A 13,783-nucleotide genomic window follows, 5' to 3' on the forward strand; every position below is an offset into this window, starting at 1 on the left:
GTGTAGGATCTTGCAGAAGCTGTAGGGAGGATGTTTTGCTCATTTTCCCAGTGAAACTGAGCTGCGTGGTAAGATTACTTTGTAATTCAAACTAATCTTGTAGTTTTAAGACAAAGGAAGATTCCATGGGAAGTTTTGAGTGCTTAAATATGAAACTGTTTGAAGAAGGCGTAATTGCCTTTCTTTAGAAAAACCTCCCATCATATTATGAGGGTTTTGGGGAAACATACCAGTAGTTGTGTTCAGATACACATCAAAGAACCTTTTTACTTGGGCTGAAAGTGCTTTGCTGCCTTCCTTGGATGAACCCACTAAAATGGGAGATGAAATGTCCAGTTTCATTTTTTATCAACTCACGTATTTAACCTAAAGCCAGCTGCTGGGTTTATGAATGTGTGAGTATATATGGCCTCAATCTAACTCTGTGCTGAATCTTGTGAACGCAACACTTGCATCAGATGTGTCAAGAATTATAGTTGCCTTAAAATGTACATGCATTCCTGTGTGCTCCTGTAACACAAAAATATGGAAGAAAAGAAAGCACTAAATAAGACACTCCATTAAACCTGACTTAAACTTTTTGTAAGATAAAAATTGTGGCAGCTGTACTACATAGGAGGTTGTCTTAATTAAAAAAAAATATATATCTATATCTATATATATATATAGATATAGATATATATTTGGTTTAAATCAGTTGAGAAACTCTCCTCTAAAACAATTTTTTTTTTGTATCTTGTATGTTCTTGGCATATGCGATAAGATAGTTGCCAGAATATAGGTCAGTGTGGCAAAGCCATGCGTAACATTTTAAAGTTGAACATCCTCAGCATTTTGGCTCTGACCTGGAGCTGTCCTTGGAAGCTCTTCTGTACAGCTTCTGCACTCCTTCTGAGGCGACTGTACTTTGAACCTCTCTGTCTGGAGATTTTCCCTTTAAATTAGAACTATTTTCCTAGAATCAGGTTATCTAGCTCACCCTGCTGCTGCAAAGCGGGGCTAACTATACCTAAATATTTCTGGCAGAAATGAGCCTAACTTGCTCTTAGAAACATTAGTGTCCTAAAGTAAAGCATACCTGCAGTAATAAAGCACAATTTTTAACCTGAAGCGATGTCCTATTTTGCATCGTTTCAGTAGCTCCAGTGTTATACGTTACAGCGTTTTGCTTTAGAACAGAAAGTTTCAGTTGGAACCTGCAACGGTCACCTGCTCCAACAGCCAGTGGCTTAAGCTACTTAAGCTTTGCCCCAGTCTTCTTGATGGTCAGCAGCAGTTTCGTTTCCTTAATTCTCATCAATATTAGCAGAAATCTCAGGTATTTAAGCTCCTCACATATCAGTGGAAGGCCGGGCTGTACTGTTTGTCACTACCTCAGGTGCAGGTAATTCGGTACTCTTGGGGGGGAACAACTATACAGATCCAAACATTTTAATTTGACTTGTAACATCGCTATCTTCGGTTGCTTTATTTTCAAGCTTATCAAAACAGGAACTCATCTTTCTTTCCCCACTGGCATCCTCTTACCGGGGTGAGGCCTGTGTCAAAACACTGTTGTGTTCCTTTGAGGATACCTGGGCACTGATTTAGTACGTGCGAGTGGAGATTCATCCTTGCTTTCAGCAAGGCAGGTTAATTCTTTGATATAGTGTAACAAGCACACATGGAAGAGACTCTGTTGTGGGAAAAGCCTGTTCTGACAGAAGCTTGTTTTGAAACAACATGGATCAATAAACCAAGGATTGTTCTGCATTTATTCTAAACACATCCTCTTCTCTTTTGCTCTGTTTGTCCTAAACTAGTCTAAGCTACCTCTACAAATCCAAGAATTTATATGGTCTGTCATTTTCTTAATCTGTTTGTCTACTTCTGCACATTATCGAATTGCCATTGTAGTCCATAATTTGATTTTAGTGAAACTTCTTGTTAAAATTCTGGAATTGTATATAGCTTTTATGTTCACGTTTGTTCAAAAATTGTACAGACATGGATTCTTACAGGACACTCATGTTAACGCTATTTTTTTTTCTATTAGTAGTTTGTGACACCATGGTTTAAAGGTTGTTGGTGGCACTTTTCTGAGAGCACACGTTCATGGAGGCAGAGTTCTAATTAGAAATCGGGATTTCTGACTTATCACCATGTGCTCAAGTCAGTAACCCTGCCCTCTTGTTGTAAAGAGTGAGATATCTACTAGATGGAGTATCTACACTGGTTTTCCAATACCTAACTGCTGCTTAAAATGTACTGTGAAATATCTCTGGGGTATTGACTGCAGTTGTGCCTTCTGCATCAGCTTTGTAAGAAGACTGTCTCTGTTATACATCTGTTGCTCAACTAGGTGCTTTAGTAGAGTCTTCCTTTGTATTAATTTATATAATATAAAATACTTTAGAATCAACATTTCTAGGTATACTTAGGGTAGCCATTACTAATAGCAGAAAATGAAAGACTTTAACTTCTTAAGAAAAGAGTTATCTTTTATTTTAGGGGTAAGCAAACCAAGCACAGTAATTCACTGAGCTGTTTAAGTGACGCAATATTTATAAGAACATTTTATGTTCTTTACCCTGAACTTCCTATCTTGTTCTTAAATCAGTACGTTTTCCCTTGAAGACAGAATCAATCAGGCCATGATTTTACTGTAAAGCTGTTACTAACATTTTGCCAGAAATATAATTTCAATAAGAAACAACATTTATACTAGCACAGAGGAAAAGTCACAAAAGCTGTTTTAGCTCTACTAGCTCTTTACTTTCTTCCTCTTGGCTTACCATTTGTGGGATATTGAAGTCAGACATCTCTCTCCACTGAAAGGCTCACCCAGCCTGCACTGGACTATACCAGTCATGATAAGGTAGATGGCTGTTGCAAAAGAATTGTAGCATGCTGTTTCTGTCATATGAATTCTGTACCCTTCTTACCATGTGAGCCTTGGAAACCAGGACTATTTTGCTGAGTAATGTCAAGGGCATAAAATCAGCCCTAGGCTTGCAGATTTTGTGCTGATTAACAATATACACAGTAGTTACGGACTCTAATTTAAATTAATTGAATTCCATGGAATCCATAGAAGTTGTGTGACACTGATTTACATCAGCTGAGCCACTTTTGGGAATACTCAAATTTATTTTGTTTGGTAAGAAGATGTCATGACTCAGATTTAAGATATTTGCCTATAGAGGAAGGAAGGTTCTAATTGCTTGACGCAACCTCTCTATTTTATGTTTCTTCTGAACACTTTTTGGATATTTCGTGCTGAAACTCATTATCTATTACAATATTCTGTTCAGGAGATTTAGAGAATGAAATAATTGATCTCTTTTACAAAAAATGTGACTTCTTTCTAATACTGTCCCTCTTCTCCCTGTTGTCACTTCAAGTTATTAGAACTTAAGTGAAATATATGTGGAAGTCAGAGAAGGTATCATTTTAAGTTTTATGTCACTCCATCCTGGTGGATAAGTGTTGGGAACCATAATGATCCTTTGATGTTCAAACAGCACAGAGTGTTGCAAAACTGAGATACACACAAAGGGAATGAGCCACAGAGGCTTTTCCTCTGATCCTGAATCCTTTCTAATCTGTTTAGTATCTGGAGCCTCCAAGTCACATATGAAAAGAAATATTAACTGTAAGTGTAAAGCAACTGTAGATTTCTGTAGTTTATTGGTTAGCAATTAAGCTGGAAGCTCTATCCTTGATACAATGCTTCAGAGATGTATTACTTCTAGGAAAACATGTCTGTAGTAAACAGCTGAGTTCTTAAATTATTCAATAGCATAAAATTATTTCTATTGGGAAAGAGTTGTAGTCCACTTCAACATATAATCATGTTGTATGTTCAAATTGTATAGATGAAGTTTATGGTGTCACTCTGATCAGATGTTGTAAACTCTTTTGCTTTAATTTCTGAGCAAAACAGCAAAGACACTTTTGGAATAAGTTCCAAGAATGCAGCTAAAGTGACTGTATTTTAACTGTAATCTGATGTAGGTCTGATATGAAATAAATCAATCCAGTTTCAAAGAGATTACAGGCCAGTGACAGCTGCACCGTGGTAAGATTACAGCATGGATTTGGTTTAAAATGAATTCAGCATCTTTAAGCCTGCATGTGGTACCATTATACCAGTGGATGCTGAAGAACCCGGCCTCATCCTGCCATTGCTAACACTGGCAACAGAGCGTGGGGAAGTGTGATGCTGAGACACCTGAATTATTTGGAGGTGAGCCATCTTTGATTTGGATGCCTTGGTAGCTTTACGCAGTGGTCGGGCTAATAAGTCTGGCTGAAAGTCAGGGCTTATTAGCTCTGATGGGCTGCTAAGGACACGTGGGCTATACAGTGTCTCAGTCCAAACCTGGGAGGTTTGCTGTTGTGCTTGACATTTGAGTGACTTTGACCTCAGATATCTAGTATGCTTTGGCTGAAGAACCACATATGCTGAAAGTTGTGAAGCTTTCAGGCTTTAAGAATATTTTCAGAAGTGATGGTTTTGTGAATCTATGTTGATAATATGGCCCTGCTTATGTTGGCGAGCCAAACAGCCAAACATTTTCCCGTCAATACCAGGCCAGGTGGTGATTACTGATCATTAACAGTTCAATTTCCTAACACTGTTAATACAATGAGTATTATGATTTAAAGACATAAATAATTGCCAGGATCCCTCACCAAACACAATCTTGTGTAATTTATATCCTAAATAGCAAAAATGTTCATGTTCTTATTGGATAAATGGTTTTCCGCATCCTTCTGAAATTTTCTCTTGTGCAGCTGGCCTGTCCAGTTCTAGAGGTAATGGGTGAAGCAAACCCTTGAGGTGATTTGTGTATGGATGGACAAAATGCATATGGAACCTTTCAGATAAAAAAAAAAAATGCATCTATGTGAATAACATGGTTTATGTGATTGTCTTGAAAATGGTATTTAGGAAAGTTGTACATGAAGACCAAAGTCATACCCTTAGGGATTTGATTTTGAATAAGGGTTTTTACTTTGTGTTTCAGTGGCTGTTCCCTCACCAGTGCCAGCTTGTGAACCTGAGCCCAAAACTAACGGGCATTACCCAGCTCCACGACTCTCTGTTGCCCCCCGAGCCACTGTTGTCGCTACCATGGAAGCTCCTTCTAAGGGTCTGCAGACAGTCATGAAGTGGAAAACAGTGGTGGCCATCTTTGTCGTGGTGGTGGTTTACCTGGTGACCGGAGGACTTGTCTTCCGTGCCCTGGAGCAGCCCTTTGAGAGCAAGCAGAAGAACACGATTGCGCTAGAGAAGGCTGTCTTTCTTCGAGAACATGTTTGTGTAACCCAGCTGGAGCTGGAGACACTGATTCAGGTAGGCCATGTGATGAAAACAGCATTTCTTGGAAGTCTGGTAGTTCATTGATCAGCTGAGTAGGTGAACAGAATCGTTCAGAGCCCTTGCAATAGGCAATGTGAAGAGCAGGCTCTTGCCCAGTCATTTTGAAGCCCTGGAAACAGAAACTATATCTCCAAAACACTGTAAATAGAACATTGTAAATAGATGTCAAATGTCTTAACTAGAGTAATGAAAAATGTGTGCGAAGGAAATAAGAACTTTAAATCTAGAACATTTTTTTGTGAGAGGTGACAGATTTGCAAGACTTTTGCCTGTCTCTGCAAATGTTCAAATTATATGAAGTCTAATTCTTCCTCCAAAATTAAACACAGCAACCCAGACAGCCAACAGAAATGATAGGTGAGAATTTTGAAATCAATATTCAGCCAAGAATTCTGAACTTAATGGCACTTTAGTTTACAGTTTACTGCTGTGAATCTTAGTTAAATGAATGATGACAAAAGTATACAATTAAAAATAGAAAATAATTGGCATTTAGGAAGTAGTGAACTTTTAGTTCAGTCTAATATGCAAAGCTTTAGAATAAATTTTGAAATAAATATCAAATGTCTAGATATCTGTATCAGTGATCTCTATCTAGATATCTCTTATCAGTGGAGAGAGGAATAACATGCAGGAAATGTCTATCAAGGTCAGAATTGTATTTTACTCTACACGAGGAAAGTATGGATCTTACGAGACTTCAGTAATCTTTGAGAATACCATGGAAAAACCTGTAACTTAGCCTGGAGAAAATGGTGATTAGATAAGAAATGTGAGATACCTAATGAAAATATTCCAAAGTCGAACTTCAGCCTCGTATTTCAGACCTGAATTTGTGTCTGAGCATTCCAAGAGCACATTGTGTCTCCCTCTGCGGTGTAATACCAGAGCTCCCCTGTGATTTCAGGCTGTAAAGAACACGAAGTTATCCCCTGGATCCTTGTGTCCGTCTACCCAACCATGTTACAAAGCCCTTTCTGTAAGTGAATCAAACTTATAACCTTAGTATTTCTTTTAGGAAGCTGTTCCAGTATCTCATTGCTGTGATGGCAAAAGCATTCTCCTAGATTTTAGCCCAAACTCGTTCAGTTTCCTTGTAGTTGATCTTCCACAGACCCCTCCCCATTGCTTAGCTGGTTCCTCTCCCTTGCCTGTGTGTATAGAGAGCAACGCTCTTCTGCTTCTCCCAAGCAAAACAAAATCTTTCTGTTTCTTTGCAGATAGATGTGGGCTCTCCCTGCTTGTGCTCTGTGTTCACAGGAGACAGGTCAGTTCTGAGTCAGAAGCTGTGTATCCAGACCTTTGGGCAGCCCGGTACTGTAGCTAGGAAGCCAAAACTGCTTCAGGAAGCGGAATTGTGCTGATGTGACTATACAGCTTTTGGATCAGGCCTGGCTTGGATCACATCCTTCATCTGTCTGCAAAAGACAGGTGAACATGTTTGGTTGGCAGGGTGGATTCTGTTCAAGCATACTGGCTCAGATGTGTTTCATGGCAGCGTTGCAAAGATCTGTATTTCTCGCAGCTTCTTAGGTTGTGTGCTGGCTAATTAAAGGAGTTTTAAAAATTACTAAAAGCAAGAAATTCATATTCCCTTGATGGGAATGTAACTATTAGAAAATATGTAAATGCTTTGTTTTCTAGCAGAAAGCAGAATACGTAATAGGTGCAGCATGCAAAGCACCTCAACAGGATGGTAGACTCCTGCATACTGACTGCAGTACCAAGATTTTTAAATAGCCCATATTCTCTTGCCTAAGCTATGTTTATATTACACATTTTTCCTTCTTTAACCTCAACAGTGGTGACACTAAAATAAAAAACAGTCATACTGTGTTATTAGAAGGCAAATATTCTGAATAAATCTTATAATCTCCTGAGATTTCAGTATGTCCTCAGGCATTATACTGGGTAACTGGATATCATTTTGCAAAGGTAAATTAAATGTGTTTAGCAACTTAGCATGTGAATGTCTTCAGGCCAAGTGATGTGAAATATTGGAACAGATTTGTCAATAAAGAACAAGTTCCTTTGGATTCTTCTAAATGTCTAGAGGTGAAACTGGCTCCAGGGGTGTAGTTGAGTGTGCTGATACAGAAAACTCTGATTGTAACTGACTTGAACAGAAGAACAGTGAACCACTGCTTAAAGATAAAATTCGGGGGTTAATATTGTGCTCTCATGCTTTCATGTCAATGAACTCAAAAGTGTAATCTCCCTGGCTGGCACAAGACATTTCTGCATTGCACCAAGTGCTGCATCTGCCTTTACCACTGTGATTTTGGACTGATGTGGCAGCCTCCATGGGTCCTGGCTGCTGTGCTGCATGCCGTCAGCACCTGGCTACTGCCAGGGGAGCTGTTTGTTATTAATGTAATTTGACTACCTGAAGGCCTTTTGATGAACCTGGGTCGTACTCTCCAGAATGACTATGTTGATTCGTCCCTGTGCTTTGAAGAATATGGAAAAAGTACAAAAAGGGTGACCTAAGAACTGGCTTGTATCCTTTTGCTGTGGGGGGCGGCTCTGGAAGAATCTTTTAAGGAGAAGAGGGGTGTCATGGTCTTTACAAGGCTAATGATGGAAAAATTTACTCCTGTGCCTAAATTTCAGTCTCCCAAAGGATTCTCCTTTGAAAAACCTACAAGGAAGATGTACAGCACTATATGAGGAAGCTGTTAAAATTTAGTGTGGATGAGATATCCTTTCCAACTTGATCTCCAATAACTCATTGCAAATATTGGCACTGGTAGTGCAAATTGCTGAGTCCAGACTGTGAAGTTCATTCACAGACTATAGAAGCGATGAAAGCAGTGCAAATACCTATGAAGATTCAAAGTATTTTAAATTTTGTATTTTTCTCTTAGTTTTTGGCTCAGGCCTGTCTAATACTAACACAATGGCAGACAATATTTTCTTAGCAATAACAAGTGCACTCTGTATTGTCCAAAGTCACCTGAAGTGGAAGTTCTTATCCGTACATTTTTAAAGCCCATTTCTGCTTCTCAAGACATTTGTTGTGGTGAAGCCAGTTCATTATTTATTCTTTATATGATCTACAACTTGGCACAATGATAAATGCTGAAATAAGAAAATCACAAAATCAGATGCTTTATCTTGACAATTTTAAAGCTGAATTTTCAGAGTTAGAGAGAAGTGCAATCTAGAACATGGTAGAAGACAATGAAACTTCAGTTGCTCTAAGTGAATTTAGCTGTATTGTAGCCATTTGAACAAATAACAGAAGGCAGCAGGGCTCAAGTGACTGGACCTACAGTTGAAAACATAAATAACATTGGTAGTTACATGTGCTGACATGATATTACTTTTCTTTTTTTTCTCGTATGTCATGGCATAAGCTTATTAGTAGCTTGGGTCAAAAAGAAGTCACCTTGCCTTGGTAATAACACACACTTAGATTGCATAGTGGGGAGGTTATGCCTATCAGAAAGATCAGATGCTGTCTGTCATTAGGAGAGGCAGGCAGGAAGACCATCAATGTGTTTTGGCAAAGTAATTAATGTTTGGTGTCTATGTAGCCTATGAACTGTGTATGAGTAAAAACTTACGTAATGAGCACTGCACAGTGATGTAAGATAGGGTAGCTCACTATTGTAAGAAGTTACTTAGGTTATTGGCAGGCTGCTTTCTTCTTCCTTTTCCTTCAGGGTTTAATTTAGGAGTGTGAGTGATTATAGTATAAAAAAAATATCACCCACCTGGGAACCAAGTTGTATTATCAATGTCCACTAATGACTACAGCAACTCTAATGAGTTAGCCTATAAGCTGAAAAGGAAGCAGAGCTGGAAATAAGCTAGTCAGGCTTTACTGGCTAATTATGTTAGTAAGAGTTCATACCATGAATAGGCACTTTTGATTAGTGTTCTGAACTACTTTCCCGCTGCAGGTAAGCAAGAAAGGGAACATCCTGTAAAGATGTTTCAGTTTTCAGCTGCTTGATGGCTTTACTAGTGTCATGAGCCAGCTTGTCTTTACAGGGTGTTTCCTTGTAAAATGAAGAGAACTTGGATGGCTTTCATGTACTAGAAGAAAGTTCTGATGGAGCAGGAAAAAAAGGAGTACTTTGATTTAACTATGGGGGACACTTGCCTGTTGCTTAAGACAGGAAAAGTCTATTTGGGCTGTAGAGAAAAGCAATGGTAAATACCTGATTATTGAACCTTCTTCCTTTGCCTCTGGAGGCTGTCTTCTCCATGTCCCAACTTCCCTTCCACCCCTATCTTTGTTTTACCTTATTCACCCTAAATGTATATGAAAAAATAATTCACATCTTCTGGGTCCTGTCTAAGTTGGTGCACACACCCTGGTTTGTAGCTTCAGTCCAGGAATACTCCAATTGTGTAGAAGGCAGACTGAGCCAGGGATGCTGCAGAAGTCTGCAGCTGTCCTGTAGCTACGTTGTTCCCAGAACCTAGCTAAGACTTCTGCACGGAACTCAACTCTGTGGACTTAGATCTCTGTGCATGTCCATTGTTGAATGCTGTAGGTCTGCCCTCAGACACAGTGCACGCAATGAAATCACTGTAAGTATAGGTTGATCACTGTCTGGCTAATTATCATCTAAAGACCTTTATGGGATAGGCAGAAATATTTAAGGGATGGGCTTTCAAAGCTTATTAATTTTTATTATACCTGAACAACAGTTGCTAGCCTCGGTCCTTTGAAAATGCTGTTGTAGAAAAGTGAGTAAATGGGAGTTTATAATGAGCATCCCTTAATCACTGTATGAGGGGTGGTGAGAATAAAGAGACAAGTAGGGAGTATAGAGAAAAGTTATTAAGGAATTAGTCTTTAAAAGCTGCTTGCTAACGAGAAGCATCTTAATAAATGTAATAGAGAAACATCTGAGCATGAAAGGCAATTGAAACAACCTTTTGTATGCTTGATAGTAATCTGCTTGGAAAAGAATTGTAGAGGGAGATAATAATTATTGGATTAGCATGATCTATGGAGAGGAATTAATGGAACTAGAAAAAAGATGACAAGAATTTTCTTTTCTTATCAAATTCCTATCCTTGGTTACACATGGGGTGCATCCTTTGAGTAGCTCAGCATTCAAGAAGGGTATTATGCTTGTCCTTGGAAAAGATTTGTCTTCTTAATGCTTGGCATCTTACTGGAGAAATTAAAGAAACATGAACAAGTGAACTAGATAAAGCCTTTCTTAACAGAGAAATGAGAAAAGGTCTGATTCCTGTCTCCTCATCAGCTGCACTAGCTCCAAGCCATCTTGCTGCATGTGGGCATGACTCTAGATTTTTCTTGATGTGATTGTCTTAATTAGTGAACAAGGTACCTAATACAGTAGTGAAGGCTGGCATGTACTCACTCACGTGCCCAGGAGGGTCAGATATGTGAGCATCGGGGCACGGTGAGGATGACCTGCACACCAGGGGACAGGGAGGTGTCAGCTGCAGACCCCACCACCACCAGCCAGGCAGCATGACTGGCTGGGGCAGCTGGGGCCATCCCCCAGCCCAGACTGTCAGGTACCTCCCTGGGGACAGGGACAGGCCGAGGCTGGGTCAGGACATCAGCCCATGGGTAGGCCCCAGCTTGGCAGAGCCTGTGTCTGAGCAGGGCTGGGCTGGGGGAGCTGGAGCCCAGTACTCCTATGGTGTTGCTGGGGTAGGGACTGTGATGGTGAAACCCCACTAGTTTCTCTTTGGTATAAGGAAAATATCCTTGATTTTATCCATAGAGAAGAGATACTATTTTGATCTTCTGTTGTGGGGAAGAACTCTTGACACCTGATGAGACAAGTTAGTGTTCATTATACCCTTCTTCGGACTCTGAATCCTATACATTGACAACCACACAGCCCAAGGTTGGTCCATGCCTCATGGCCTTTAAATATTTCTGCCTGCATATTGACAGGTGGAGCTGGTAAATCCTATTCCAGGTGGGGATGGAGTCTGGATCACACTTCCTTTGGGAATATAGGACTCAGTTGTCCCAGTATCTCTTCATATGCTGGGCTTGCTTTCTGTGCAGTTTGCCTTCAGTGCCATGCAGATTTACCAGAGCAGGTCCTCTTGGTTACAGAGGGACTTTCTGTGATCCTGCCTTAGCAGCTGGGTTGGACTAGGTGATCTCCAGGTCCCTTCCAACCCTAATCATTCTGCAATTCTTTGACTGTAGTGTACCGATACCAGAGGGGCTGAGGAAAGCAAACTGAAATTTGTGATCAGAAATCCAGTGAGTTGTTGTTGTTGGTGGTTGTTGTTTGTCTGTTTGTTTTTAAATTAAGTACTTAGGTTTACTTTGGTAGTTTTGTCATTTCCTTCACTCCCACCTGCATGCTGGCTTTATGACCATTACTTGAACAGAAAGAAAGACCATTTCAGTCCTTTGAGATATTCCAAGTTATTACATTCCTTGTGTATCTGGCATTCAAAATATAAATTACCACAGAATCATAATTGTTCATTAAAGAAGAATGCTTTTTAAATAAAAAAAAAATTAAAAAGTTGTTCACTATGTAACTCCTCTTGAAAAGAAGGGATTAGGAAAGGAGTAAAAGTGAAACAGCTATGGATACTTTGGTGGCCTGTTACTTTTGACGATACTTCAAATGTGAAAATACCTGAAACTACTAGTTTAAAATGTAATAAATGTGAAGGGTTTGCCAACACAGCAGTTAGCACTCTGGAAATTAGTTCTTTCCCAACTCCAAGATAACCTGAATAAGCAGCTCTTCAGGTCATGCTGCAAAGCCTATCTAAAGTTTCAGATGGGAAAAAATAAAATTTCATGATCTGTGTGAACTAGGGGAGTCTTGCCATTGATAGTGTCATTCTTTGAGTTTTGTGTCAGTTTTCATCTAGCAGGATACATCTGGGGCGGTGGTGGTAAGGCATCCTTTACACAATTGCGTATTTAAGTGCTGCTAACTACAGGGCTGCTCTCCTCGACCTGCTCCCTTTCTGTCCTCTGTCACTGTACGCAAAATGCTATGTGTTAAGTTATAGCATTGGGATAGTTGGATATTTATATATGAATGATGTCAGTCAGGCTTTAAAGAAAAAATTAATTTGTTCTGGATATGAAGGGAACCTGAGAATCTCAAAGCTACCTAAGGCAACGGGATGATCCTTCACTTCAGGGGTTAGTGCCTGGCCCTAACAGACTTGCTAAACTGTGGAAAGTCAAATGTGATTAAAGTGTTGTAATTAGCTCGCTGACATTCACACACTCATGGGAAAGGCAAGCAGCATTCCTTGGCAGAAGTACCATGCTGGGGTAGCTGACAGTGTGTCATGGCCTATTTAAACAAGCAACCTGTCTGTTTTACTGATTTATGCTCCTCTGGATAAACAAAAAAAAATGATCTCTGCTTTCACACCACCTGTAATATGCCAACAACTAGTACAGAAGCCCTTTCAAAGGGCTTGGTCCTCAACACTTCTCTCTATATCCCTGTTTCTGCAGTGATTGATGGGTGCTGAGGAACCCTGGCTTTCTGCCCACACCAGTCCGGTCTGCAGTTTGCTCATGTTGTAATTTCATGATCAACTGAGCCTGGCATGTAGCAGCGCTGCCATTAAAACAGGCTGTAGCGTACCAATTTCCTTATATACACCCAGCCTCTGTTCTTGCCACTGTGCCTCTTCTCCTCACTCCTTTCCCTTTTTGTGGGGCAATGTGATGAATAACTAGTAACTGTGGAGCAGATTAGCAGAAACTAGCCCAAGGGAAAAAAGTGGTAAAGGAACATTTGTGATGATGAAGTCAATTGGAAATACAGGCAAAAATAAGGGAGGAAAAGTGCAAGATGGAAGGGGAAGAAAAAGAAAAAATGTGATAAATGAGCCATCAGAGGGAAGAGGTGAATGAGGAGAAAAGTGTATCATGAAAGCCAGGGATGGAAGAGGTGTTAAATTCATGAATTTAAAAGTCAATGCTAAAAGCACAAGAAAATACGAGGTTAGAGAGATGATCGGGAGAGAAATCATATGCAGGATCAGATTAGAAGCTGGGCAATGGTAAAATAGGATGATTAACCTTGCTTTGTATATGAACTGTATAGGAAAAGATGAAGTTAAAAGTCACAGAGAAACAATTCATGGTTCATAAGAGTCAGAAGGAAAAGACAAGTGGTTAAAAAAATTGGAAAAGTCTAAATGAACTTAGATTGATAGGTGGGAATTCTGTGTTGAATAAGTCTGAGAAAGATAGGATGTAAAAAGCAGCACTTTGCCTCTCTTGTTGAACCTGGCAATAAGTTAACTGAAATAAACAAGCCTAAAGGCTGGTGGCAATATTTAGGAGGAGAAGCAAACATCTGAGTGAGAGAGAAGGAGAAGATCTGGCAACAGCATGAGTAGCATGATAACAGTAACAAGAAGCGAGGTGGGAAAAGAATGGGAGAAAAGCAAAGAGGTGGAAATGGT

The 13,783-nt window shown here is 39.8% G+C and overlaps 1 protein-coding gene across 2 annotated transcripts in view; it reads left to right on the top strand.

The window, feature by feature from the left end:
* Positions 1-13,783, top strand: part of KCNK10 (potassium two pore domain channel subfamily K member 10) — a 65,353-nt gene that overhangs the window by 19,670 nt on the left and 31,900 nt on the right. The window contains exons 3-4 of one of the 2 annotated variants that reach the window (XM_065063739.1): positions 3,997-4,228; positions 5,013-5,341. In XM_065063739.1, coding sequence (XP_064919811.1) covers positions 5,120-5,341 — 222 coding nt within the window. In that variant the 5' untranslated portion in view covers positions 3,997-4,228; positions 5,013-5,119. The remainder of the gene's footprint in view (positions 1-3,996; positions 4,229-5,012; positions 5,342-13,783) is intronic. The other variant, XM_005506157.3, reaches the window with a different exon arrangement.

This window comes from Columba livia, chromosome 5 (genome assembly GCF_036013475.1).
Source record: "Columba livia isolate bColLiv1 breed racing homer chromosome 5, bColLiv1.pat.W.v2, whole genome shotgun sequence".
Lineage (NCBI taxonomy): Eukaryota > Metazoa > Chordata > Aves > Columbiformes > Columbidae > Columba > Columba livia.